General features: G+C 37.2%; 3 protein-coding genes across 4 annotated transcripts in view; 1 reads left to right on the forward strand and 2 right to left on the reverse strand.

Moving 5' to 3' along the window:
- The window catches only part of LOC6529544 (fibronectin type-III domain-containing protein 3A), a 117389-nt gene extending 108805 nt beyond the window's left edge, over positions 1-8584 (reverse strand). Inside the window, exon 1 of one of the 2 annotated variants that reach the window (XM_015196619.3) lies at positions 8182-8584. The gene's annotated coding sequence lies outside the window, so the exon portion shown is untranslated. The remainder of the gene's footprint in view (positions 1-8181) is intronic. The other variant, XM_015196620.3, reaches the window with a different exon arrangement.
- LOC6529548 lies at positions 3579-4380 on the forward strand. The gene is made up of 2 exons (XM_002090510.4): positions 3579-3895; positions 3951-4380. The coding sequence occupies exons 1-2, from the start codon at positions 3712-3714 to the stop codon at positions 4250-4252; spliced, it is 486 nt and encodes a 161-aa protein (XP_002090546.1). The 5' UTR covers positions 3579-3711; the 3' UTR covers positions 4253-4380.
- A 1678-nt stretch (positions 8585-10262) lies between the features above and the next one.
- LOC6529549 lies at positions 10263-11067 on the reverse strand. The gene is made up of 2 exons (XM_002090511.3): positions 10793-11067; positions 10263-10640 (listed from the first exon to the last, which is right to left on the reverse strand). Exons 1-2 carry the CDS (start codon positions 10901-10903, stop codon positions 10458-10460), a joined length of 294 nt encoding a protein of 97 aa, XP_002090547.1. The 5' UTR covers positions 10904-11067; the 3' UTR covers positions 10263-10457.
- Positions 11068-13245: the final 2178 nt, after the last annotated feature.

Consider the following 13245-nt stretch of genomic DNA (forward strand, 5'->3'; position numbering starts at 1 on the left):
GTCGAGAAGGCTGAACCCCCACGAAAGTAAGCGAAAGAAATGGCTTCAATTAATTGACTGGAGCAAAAATTGAAGAGAGTATTGCAAATTGCAATGGTTGCTGCTGGAAAATGCTTAATGTGGCATACTTTTGGGCATCACTGTGCTGTGGAGGAGCCGACTTAATGATGGTTAAGCTAGAAAAGAGGCTTATGCCCAATCAAAATGTCTTAAATAATACGGTACATGTTGTTGATATTTAGACAGCTCCGAACGGGCCTGGCTTTAATTCTTGTGAATTAACCAAATGAAAATCACATTTCGCAACAGCTGTCCTGCCTGCTTTGCAGTGGAAAATAAGTCAATTAAAATTGGCAATCTATGGGTATAAAATTTCCAATTGGCCAAGAAGGCACGTTCCAGACATTAAACAAAATTACAAAGCCCACAAAACAAGGATGGCACACACATGGACAATAAACAAATTGCAATTAGTTGATATACGAGATACCAGTTACGTATGTATGTATGTAGGAGCATGTATCTGGCACATAGGTGGAGCAGGTCACAGTTTATTGCCCGTATTCAGGGAGCTGCAAAATGCAACTCATATTTTACCAAGGCCAAAAATGTCTCGCTGTCTGCTCATAAAACATTTTACTTGGAAAAACCCAAACTGACACTGATGCTGACACTTTCACACAACTCATCTGTCTCCCCTGTCCCCCAGTCACCCAGTCCCCCAATCGGCCAGCACCCCTGCCCCACCATTGTGCATATAATTTGTCACTTGCATGGTCTTCATACACAGAGAACATGATCTGCAGACAGACCACCAGAGAACACGAGGCACGCAAAGAAATTTTATAGAGCTCTCTTATAACACTTAGCATTGCAGCTGGCATCACTGGATAGAACATCCATAAAAAAAGAATTTTTAAAAAATAAATAAATCTAAAGATATTTTCAATCTTCTTGATCACGTAGAAAATTGTAAAAAATTTTCATTTAATGTTTTAAATATATTTTTAAAAATATGTATGCAACATATGTTTCCAGACATGATAGTTTCCATTTGCATTATACATGAATAATGTTTTGTTAATATTGAAACACACAAAATGGATTGGCTTTAACTTATGACAAAAGCATTGCAAGTTTTTTGTAGTGTAAGTTCACAAGGAGGGATATAGGAAATAAAGGAAGGGACGGCCGGACAGGTCATCCTTTCGAATAAAACACAGCAAGTATAACTGTCAGGCTGCAGAGGCTGCCGTTTATCACACATGTACGCATAGTTCACGCTTGTACACTCACCTTTGTAGCTCACTGTGTGCTTATGGGTTGACTCTGCATAAATGTCAAAGAATATGAGTTTGTGTATTGCCAGTTTGGTACAAAAGATTTCAGTTCAATTAAGCTTATTTATTGAACAAATTAAACTTGATGCAATTCGGTGAGTCAAGAGCCACCATTGACAGAAAGCCAATGGATATTGAAAACTATTTAAGGCTAATTTGGCAGTATTGGTACGAGGTATTTCAATGTTGAAAGTTGTGGATTTTTTCCGTATATTTTTCAAAAGGCTTTACCTAAACCCCCAAAAAACGCAGTTATTTTCATAAATGCTTGTAACCTGTCCTTTCCTGTCCAATAAAAACCGTACCAGCATTGTTCACAATTCAGTTTTTCTCACTTGCCATAAATAATAAGTGGAAAGCGTGTCATTCTAAACACGCCTTCTGCTTTCACCTACCGACTTCATAAAATACTTCGTTCGTGTTTTATGGCTGTGCACAGTGACAAGTGTTAAAATAACATTTGTACTGCATTTTAAATGGCATTTCGAGAAAAGAATTTCCGTGTGGAAGTATGTTGCCATTTTAAATTTGTGTATTTCTAGTGTGCATAACGTTGAGGCAAAACAATCAACAAACGAATTTCCTGGTAGTCCGGTGTTTGTGTTTCATTTTGGGCTGGAGTCAAAAAGCTACATTTAACCGAGGAAAACATCAAACATTTTAAATAAATGTTCGCTCTGGGCGGAGAGCTGTCGTCCCTGATTTTTCGACGCTTCTATTTTTAGGTCTATGCGAAACGGAAATCAAATAGAATTTAACCCACCCACAAAACCCATTCTGGCAAACACAGATACATTTACGGCCCTTAGCTTAACAGGAACGGAAAACATAACTTTAGGCGAAAATCAAAGCATACTTTAATGTGCTTTAGGGTCAGTAAAAGGAAGTGTAATCACTGGATTGCTGCTGTATATTTATTAAAAACGAAAATTTCTTTTTAATTAATGTGCAAGCTTGCACATAACCAATTTGCTGGATACTTTTGGTATTGATTTTCAGGTTCGCGATTTTTTCCGTGAATCACTTAATTTCTTTATTTCAATAGAATGTAAAGAAGCTTATACAGAAATATTAAACCTTTATACATTTTTTTGGCTGCCGATCGGTGTTTTTAGATCTTACATGTGAATTTTTTCTTTTTAATAATTGAATTACTTTACATTGAAACATTTCTTAATATTGTGTTTAATTAAATTTAAAATAAATATTATTGTCAAGAATATCTAAGCGTTTTAATCAAGCGTTTTAAACTAAGATGTACAAATTCTTTAAGAGCATTCTTATACGTAACAGAGCATCGTTGAATCGATATATTTTCAAGCTGTCACATTCTTTTTAACCATTTTTTTATTGGCTTCCAATCATTCGGTTCAGAAGCTAAATTTGACACTTTTTGATTAAATTACCGGTGGACTGTCGATATCAAAAGTAAACGAGACTGCTTTTCAACTGTTCCTTGCAGCCTTGGAACTGCCGTAATTTTTGTACCTAAAAGGCATTAATAATATTTTAAGTTCATTTAGTGCTTTTCGTTCGCCTTTTCGTCCATTTATGTATGTAGAGCCTGAAGTTGATGATGCATGAGCATTGACATCTTAGCTTGTCAGTTGACTTCGACAGCTGTTGACGATTTAATTGCCACTATAAACATGATTGATGCCGAAAACTTTCGCTTGCGTATAAACATCCTTTATTGTTTTCTTTGCATTTAATTTTTTGTGCCTCTTTTTGCACAACACAGTTTAATTAAACCCCCATATGGTATATATTCTGGACTCGATTACCAAAGTGTGGGCGGTCAGGGATTCTATATTTAGACCACGCTGATTAGGAACAGCAGTGGCAAAAAACGTCATCAGAAAGGCGTCCCTGATGTAAATATCAGAAGCCAATATTGGAAAGCTGAGCGGCAAAGTTTGCTCAATTCTTTTACCACTCCTGTTGTTGTGAGTCGGGGATATTGATAGATATGACTAACTCCGCTTATATTGGCCAGCCTCTGCAAGGCTGATAGATAAGCGCTTGACGTCGGCCAGTCTGCGTAAGTCTTGTTACCAACTGGATGGCCATCTGAACTGGGCCAATGATTCCGACGCCATCGGTCAGAGAATGTTAAACATTGAGGGGTTTTCTTTTAATAAGTACTACAAATCTGGAGTGTAAAAACAAAAATATATATTTTTTTTGTTATTTGGAAATGTAAGTTTCGATAGTGTTGGAATTACAGCATGCTGAGAATTTGTTTGTCATTGAAATCTAACAATCAACAGTCCAGTTTTATTTTGTGTTTTGCACATAGCTCCCAGTTCTTAGAACCGATTTTAGTGATAGCACAGATTTATACAGTAGTAGAAACACACGAATCGGAAATATGCCCAACTTTAATGGGGCTATTATAGTGCACACGCTTCAGTTGCTGAAATCACCGGCGACACTGCGAGAAATATTGGTGACCATAGCCAAAAACACGGAATTGACGCAAGATGAGCTAAAAACGCCTGTAAAACAAACCCTAGAAATGGGCCATCGCTTGGGATTCCTGCAGAAACTGGATGGTGAGTTATAGCAAAATATTTTTATCTTATACCAGAAAAAATTTACATTCGGAAGGTCGCTACTTCCTGGTCCATATGACCTTCGATGCACTGATGTCTGAGATGGACGCCCTTGACAAAGAAGAATCTTCCAAGAAGTCGAAGACACCCAAAAAGATAAAGAAATATATACCCAAGACTCCTTTAACGTCGGTGACTGAAAAGAAAATTTGTAAGAAGCCCAGTCAAGTCAAGACTTCGGAACAGCTGGAAAAACCAAAACCAACTGAAAAAGGCCGACTGCAGGACATTCCTAATTCATCCACGGCCTTAAAACAAACGTCCTCCAAGATAACTAAACGAACTGTTTTTAAGTAGAAAATGCAACAGAATATTGTAAATATCGCAGAACCCATGCTAAGCATATATATATAATTGTTATAGGATAAATTTCTTTGTAATATTCGGCCTATAATGAGGAAAAGTATTAAATTCTTTTAAAAATACATTTAGATGCTTCTTTTCATCAATGACTTTTATTGTTGAATCTAAAATATTTTAAATGATTCCACTGGGTATAATCGTTTAAAATACCAAATTGCTGTCGGGAAGATGCCCTTACTTTCAGTCTACTAATTCCCTTGGCCAATGAGAGGATGCCTTTGAGAAATGACTGCTCATTTGCGCAAACTGACAAATGTCTCAATTAGCGGAGGACGAATCCTCAAATGCAAGGGAGATGGGGAGCATATACATTCGGGAATGTGGGTGGCAACGAGGCCACAATGTCGCGACGCTTCCTATTCAATTTAAAAACCAAATGAAGCGTTGTCTCCGCCAAGGAGCAATTTACCCAGTGCATTGAATTGACCATATGGTTGGACACCCACCAAAGCCACCCCACGCAATCCGCACCCACACCCCTCGAGGCACGTAGAATGGTCAACCCACAGTGACGGAATCCCTTAGATTTTTCAAAAAAGCTTTAATACACTTAAACAAGTTTTACTGTGTACTCAAATGTTTGAATTCTACACCAAAGTTGCACTTGTAAAGATTTTACAATAATAAATTTTTTTAAATTTATTGTATTTTTTATGTAAAATATTATTGTTTGAGAATATATACTTTTCTTGCAAAGTTAGAATTATTTATTGAAAATTTGTTTTTTTTGTACTGTATAAATTTATTCCGATAATAAAAATAGAGTGTATTGTTAAACTTATTTCGTTTGTATTTACTGTTTATTTGAAATAAATTATTAAATTTCGAAAACCAAATTTGTTTGCGGTGCAATAGTGGGACTTTTATACAGTTATTCGCGCTGCTTTTCTTTGACCTTTGCGATGACGTAGGACCGGCGTCGGCTACCTCAAAGAGAGAGCAATGTAAACAGAGAAAGAGAAAGGCGGAGAAAGCAAGAGACAGAGAGGGAGAGAGAGGGAGAACGAAAACGGGAGAGCCTGGTGAAAAAGAAAAACCAGCATGGTGAGAAGCGTTTCCTACGCGATGAGTGCAACAAATGTTTGGTGGACAACTTCGGGCCAACAAGGTAAATGTTAAGGCATACCCGATGGCTGAGTGGGTGAGCTCGTCGGTGGGTGGTTTTAGCGGGCTGTGGGTTAGTTGAGTGGGCTTAGTGGGTGGTTGCCTTTCGGCCCGTGACGCGTGGGCAGCGACAAAAGCGGGTGAAGCTATGTCTTGCCCTTTTTTTCGGCATACTGGCATACATAGCTTGGCGAATTATTTGTGTGTGCCGCTGTACGAATATACAAAATGTGTGCCTCCATACATTTACGTTTTTATCAGGGTGCGTCGATTTAAGCTGAGTTCTAAGATCAGAGCATTTTAAAAATGCAACGAAAATACAGGTTTAATTGCTAAAATCAGATTAAACGTCCATGAAAGTTGCTGGTATTATTATGTCCTTTCTTACAAAAAATTAAATTTTATTTAAGAGCCATAAAAAGCATAAAACCAATAAACATGAACGATTTTGTTCCTAATTTAAAGTTTTTTCTTTTTAGCTTTAAACAAATCGCTGTACCCTAATCCTACTGTATGCTTCATGGCAGTCCTTGTTGGAGATGAGTGTGTGCCCAGACAACGAAATGTCACAGCAGCCTACTTATGTTTTTTTCGCTTCGCGTTTTATCCCCAAATGTGTGTGCGATTTTCGGTTCAGCTTTTTGGCATATGGTCGCCGGGGCTGGAAATGTGGGAAACCGGTAGGAGAGCACCTACCCATTTGCAGTTTGGCTGAAAAGCTGTTTCGCTGTTTCGCCGTTTTCCTCTTTTGAGTCAAGCGTTTCTAGATAAATATTTTGCAACACCGCATCGCATTTTCATGACTAGCAGATAAACATATGCCAAGTTGCAAACTTGCCGAGTATGGGGTGCAGAAGTTTGGAGAATCTCCGGCTAGTGGGTGGTACACATGCGACTTTGATTGAGCTTTTGATGGGACTAAGATAAACACACAAATGTTTGCTTAGGATGCAACAGCTGTTAGCGTGCGTTAAATATTGTTGGGGAAATGTATCGGAAAAGTTGAATAATTAAAAATATTTACATTTCCAATTTGCACCGAATCAATAAATTAAGTAAGTTTTCTAAATAAAAATATTGAATAAACAAGATTTATCGACGGTTTAGAAAGTTTTCTCTATGTATTCAAGTGCACAGTGTATGGCGGTGTTGTGTATAATAAAAAATGTAATTAACCGTTAATATCACAAAGTATATTTTCCACTAACTAAAATCCTTTTATCTTCAACCCTACACCCATTGTCATGCCATTTGGTTGGCATGTAACGCCTGCCCTTAATTCAATTAACTTTAATGAACCAAATTATAATTGCAAATAAATTATCTCATTAAAGACGCAGAAAGTTCGCAGTCTTGCCTTTTAGTAGCACTAAAACTCTGAAAACGGCGTCAAGGCCAATTAGAAAACTTTGTCCAAACATCTCACTACCAAAAAGGAAGAAACTGAAACCTATCTTTCGGATCAGAAAGACCCCATTTTCACCCAAAACAACCCCTCTTCTGGGCGACAATCTAGCATATGCCAAAGTAAAAAGCTCACCAAAGTAAAACTCGATTAAATATGCATAAATGCAATTAAACGCAAATGGAAATCGAACCAAACTCGCAAAAGCTTCAGCGAAAAACGGCTCAAGGGGGGAAAGCCAAAGAAATACACTTTTAAACTATTTAATGTTTTCACAAACACTTATTTTTAAGGCAAATATTTCATTTGGAGTATTAATTTACACCCAATGTAACACTATCTTGAAACTATTTTCAAATATCAGCGATTATATATACAATCTATTGTATCAGAAATCAGTATTAAATTATTTATTCAATTCACTCAGAAACATTGATAGTACGTTGTTTATGCGCATATACCCCTAATTTTATTCAGTGTGTGAAAGCAAAAATTGTAAAATATATAAAGCGGCAGACGTGGACGGTGGGAGGCAAAATATCCGAAAGACGCGACAAGTGTCGTCTGAGCTTTGTTTGGCGCAAAGAGAGCAGCGCACTTCGAAGAGCAAAAAGCGCGATGCCAAAAATCCATAGACGGCCATAGATAGTGAATTGCAAAGTTTATGCCATGAAGTTCATGAAATAGTGATGGCTTCAAACCATGGTTATGCTTCACAAAAGTGCTCATACAATTAAAAATAAATGATCCTCTAACTTCAATCCACGAAACTACTATGATTACAATCTCAATTTGACGGAATTAATGAACTTAGAGTACATCGTGCATTCATTTCGCAAGCGGGTCCACGCATGAGCTTTGTAACAGTAAAAGAAGCCCTGACCATGCAGTTGCGTCAATGGGTGCGAGGGAGAGGAGTGAGTGTGGGGGCAGGAGGTGGGAATTAGAGAGAATGGGAGAGCGCAGAGCGAGCGGCACTGGTTTTGCTGACTGCACTTGTTTTGCCATCGTAGTTATTGTATTTGTTGCTTGCAACGTTTCGCTGCCACTTGGCCGCAAAGGCAACAAAAACAAGCACACACCAATACACGTGCGCGTTATTGCCAATTCACCCACACACACACACAGAAACAACAGTTAGCCGCCGCTTGATGGTGTGTGTGTTTGTGTGTACTCTGACATATTGAACGCATTTTTTCATATTTCTCAATGGAAAAGCCAACTCCAAACACTGTTAAAATCATCCATAATAGTAAGTTGCCATTTGTGAGAGAAGAAAATGTGAAAAACATGTAAATTGGTGGGCAAAATAATGCAACATATGCTAGCACACACACTGAAATTGCCAACTTACTTTGCAAGTATTTGCCTTTGGATTTGCTTTTGTTTTCTATTTATTTATTTGTTTGTTGCTTTTTGGTTTTATTTCTTGCTGCACTCACTTACACAAAAACACACACATACCCGCAAAACACAAAAAGCAGCCAACATATTTTATTCGTTTTGATTTTCACTGCTTGGAAATTTTTGCATTACCATTTTCGAAATGCGTAACAAGTATTCTGTGGTTGAACAAACAACGAATTACGCGAATATAACAAAATAACGAGAAACGGTTATTACGGATGGTTTCCGCTGGCAAAAAACCTGGGACGAAATAGTCACTGGGGGGAAAACAAGTAACAATTGAACCTGCCGAATTTGTTTTTAAACGCTTGCCAGCTTTTCTGATTTTCCGATGCGAACGCGCGCGCTGCGAAAAACATATTCGAACCGAGTCGGAGAAGCCCCTCTATATATGTAGATATAGATTCTCTCTGGCGCTTGAAAACAATTCGCATTGAGTGAGTTACGAAAAGCGGCTGATTCGGGCGCCTTTGCTCTCTCACGCCCACCGAATGCTCCCAGCTCTTGCTCCACCGCACTGGCCATGTTCTTTCTCTCCCTCTCCTGCACCAGCTGCTTCCTCTTGCACTCGAGTTGCTCCTGGCGCTTACTCTTCGCATTTCGGTTGCTAACGGTAGTTCACGTAACGGTAACGTAAAGCTTCATTTCATTTTAGTAATGCGAAAGTATTCTAATCTAACCCATTAACCGAATAAAATCAAATATCCAATTTATTTAAATTCTAAATACATAAGTAGATATATATTTTATTGCATTGATTTTTTAGAAGCATGTTTACTTTTCTATTAAATTCTACATAAGTTAACGCAATGTTACATTCTCCTTTCTTTTCAGTACTTTTCTCCAACATTTTTCTCTGTGCATAAGAGTAAGCAATTGTTGCTATCGCGCGGTTCTCTTTTTCACTCTCTTTTAACCGTTTAGTTTGCGTGGGTGTCAGGTTTTCCGCCCACTGAAAGTCCTGAAATGTAGTTATTTTGTGATTTAAGTCCTTACGAAGTTATTGAGCACAGGTATTTAAATGCACAGAAGATCACTTCTTCAAGTAAAAGAAAGTAAAACCTATCGTAGAATATTTTTATTAAAATATCGACAATATAGGTACATACATATATAAAAATTGAAGTACGATTCAGCCATATATTAAACTTTAAAACAAAAAATACATTTTATAATTATAATAAAATTAGAATTAGGTTAGAATTCACATACGAGGACACACTACATATCCCTCTCGACGTCGAGCTGCATCTTCTCTGCCGTCGTTTCCGCTCAAAAAATCTCGAAAATTGGCAAAACTACAACCTGTATGAATAAGCTTTTCTCTGTTCAAAATTGTTGTTTCTGCGACGCCCACCAAAATCCGGACAACTGTTTGCAGAATACAACAAAAAAGATTTCTATCATATATTAATATTAATTATTAATAATTTTATATATAAGCAAGAAGAAACAAACTAGGTAAGCTATTATCATTTTATTATATTTTTTTCGTATCTAGGCAATTTGGTATTTATTAATGCTTATTTGATCAACATTTCTGAGATATGTGAAAAAATCGGAATCCAATTAACTCACAGGAACCTGCTTCAAAATGTATCACTTGTTAAAAACTCGAGCTCCTGTAAAAAATAGCCAATGAGGTTTTCTCCCCCGATGTCGTGCAGATCTAAAGGAAGTTCAATTACTCAAGCGGAAGATACTTTTGCTAATTCAAAGTTAAATTCATTTGCCACGCCATATTATGGATTATAAAGTAAAATGACGATAAACCTTTAAATTAACCCTACTGAGAAGATAAAATCCTTTCAAAATTCTCACTTACATATGTACGTCAATAAAATTGTTATCAAAAACTACGTGTAACACCAGTACTTACGAATATTTTACAAGAGCTTCTGGAAAGCGTTAGCAAATTACCAAACCAATGCGGTAGGGGTCCACGCTAAAATGTAAATTGAATGTGAGGGCCGGAAATACAGTTTTAGAGCATTTCCGAAACTACTATAGGATTAAAACAATTTAGAATTAGAATTAATTAATTTTAGCAAATACAAAGATTGAATGCAATCTATCAGCTTCTTTTCATTAAAACTTAAGCTTGCAACCAAAAAAATGTGTGTGCTAATAATTTATTTATTATATATTTTAATAATTTTATAACCGTATTTACTATTAAAAATGGAGTAAGAAACATTTCGTTGTTCGCACATTTTTTCTCTTCTATGCCCCGACTTTGCAGAACTTTTTGGATGTTTTTCGCAGCCTTAACCACCACTCGAAGTCATTCTTGATATATTTGGCTTTGACAGCCCGTTCGCGTTGCTGCACAAATATGTCGCGATCGCGCAGCCAAATTCGAGCGTATTCCCAGCCAATCAAATGCGACATCGATACCGGACTGCACTGTAAGAAAAGTATAGGAACAAGATATTACCGATATGTAAGAACCATTATTGACAACAACAGTGTGCTTTCAACATTAAGCATTTATTTGGTTGCCTACTTAAGTGGGTTCTTTCCAAAATTTGAAATCAAAAGTAAGAATGTGTAGTCACCTCTAGTTCACATGACGGCACAAAGCGTTCTCGTTTTCCCGCCTCGGTGGTGAGATTATCCTTAGGCTTACATAGGCGAGCTCGCGACCATTCTTTGGTCTGCTTATTCATCTCATGGGGGACTATGTATACTGTTTTACAAAGAATTTGTCGGTAATAATGTTTAAAAACTTAAGATTTTGGAAAAAGCATATCTTAATGCGATAAATTTCAGAATCTAAGGTTCAGATAGGTTTGAAGGAAAAGGCGTTACGAGTAGTTTACATTTTTCTCAGTAAAACGGTTATTTTTTATCTGTCTAAGCCCAAAACTGTTCTGAAAAAACTGTTCTAAAAAAACAAACTTGATAAAATTTGCCAAACCAAACCATCCGAAGGACAAACAACGAAATGTTTCGAAGGCGTTTCCTTCAACCAACAAAGCCAACAACAACAAAAAAATGTCCAGGACCAAGGAAAGAAGAAGAAGTGTAAATAAGAAGCAAAATTGAACCTGGAACTGAAAGACAAAAGGCAAAGAAGTATAACAAACTTTAAGTCAATACACCTACACAAAATACAACAAAACAGGGCGAAACAAAAAAAAGCAAAATTAAATAGGAAAAGAAAAACTCGCCACTTTCCGCCCCTCCCCCCTCCACTCAGCCGAATAATAGAAGAAGAAGCACAAGAAAAACAAAACACGGCGACAGGCCAACAATTTGAGGAGGGCGCTTTGAAAAGTGGGCGGGGCAGTAGGTGGTTTGGGTGGCTCGGCTTGTAAGAAAGAGATAGAGACAGTGCCATTGAACACTAATACAAATTTTAATAACTAAAAGTTAATCAACCGATTATTTAAAACCAATCGTTATAATACATATGTATAAACCGAAAGCCCCCGCTTTTAAGTTTAAATATAATGATAATAATGCACAAGAAACAACTTTACAATGAAAAATCAAAGGAACACTTAAGCCACCCATTTCGCACAGTGTGAATGGTACGACCAAACGTAAATCAAACAAAAATAAAACAAAGCAAAACAAATAAAATAAACAAAACTACGCAAAAGTAGCAGACGACGAAAACGAATATACGATGACGATGAAGCAAACAAGGATCCAAATAATTAATCGATGCTGCGGATTGCCGAATACCCTTATAAAGAAATGCATTGTCTAAATACCAACATACAATTTAGAATATTTTAATTATCATTTTCACTTTTTAGCTCTAAATGTGAAAATCCCATTCTTAGTTGATATTCTTTTACTCCATTCAATTATTAAAAGAAATGATCGCTGGAATTTAATAAAAATGAAGATTAAACGAAATAAAGATTTTTAGAAATTTTAGTATTTTTATTATTTAGCCTTTTAAATTTGTGGCATTACTTAAATAAAATAAACAAATAATACCCACCAAGCGAAAGAGAAAGTGAAAAGGAAAGAGACTAAGTAAGTGCACAATAAACGAAGGAAACCAAGAGGAGCAAAGAAAAAAACAAAAACCAAGACAAATACGAAACACGATGATGATGACGATGTTAATTTCCAGGAAGATAATGATGAAACAACCGAAGCATTTTCCGTTTTCTAAAACAAACATTTGCCCATGTTCTCAACAAACTTTTTATTTGGCCGGCAGAACGAGGGAAACAGAAGCCAGACAGCTGTGGGTGGTGGCGTGGTTGGGCGGTCAGATGTGGGGTGGTGGGTGTGGTGTTGGGCGGTCGGGCGATTGCCGCAGTGGGGGGAAGTTTCGAGCAAACAAACACACAATTACAGTTACAGTTGTGTTTGTCTCTCCTCGTTGCTGTGCGCACTGCAAACAAAACTTCCTATTTTAACCCACCGCCCACCTCTGCTCCTCCTCCTCCTCCACCCGCCCCCCTTTTGGCACCACCCCCTGTCCTCGTCATTGTTGTTGTTGTTGTTGGTCTGTTACCCAGCAAGTTGGCTTAATCCTTAGGCATGCTTGACTAAAAAACACCTTAATTATATAAGAATATGATAATATAGAAATAAGATGAATTTATATATAAATTAAGTAAAACAGATACAATTAACCTTTCTTCTTAAGGAAAATTATGCGAGACAATTATTTTTAAGGATCAAATAAATCCGAATTTGCTGATTTATATTCCTTTAGCTAATCAACCCAAAGGCGAGGTACTATAAATTCAAAGAATAGGATTTTTATTGTTTTTTACTTGGACTTAGAGCTATTTGTTTATCGCAAGAGGGTCGGTTAGGGGGGTGGGGGGTGCTGGATGCCAAGGGTTAGGTGTTTGTCAGATCCATCCCCTTGCTCCACCAAAACCGCTCCCCCCGCTACCTTCGACGGTGTACCTACTTCTTCGTGCTGAGCTTCTTTGTTGTTGTTTCAGTGCTCATTAGTCGCATTCGCATTGGCTCCTTGTTGTGTTTGTATGTTTGATTGTTTGCCTGTTTCTGTGTCTGTGTGTTTGCATGT

This window comes from Drosophila yakuba, chromosome 2R, assembly GCF_016746365.2.
Source record: "Drosophila yakuba strain Tai18E2 chromosome 2R, Prin_Dyak_Tai18E2_2.1, whole genome shotgun sequence".
NCBI lineage: Eukaryota > Metazoa > Arthropoda > Insecta > Diptera > Drosophilidae > Drosophila > Drosophila yakuba.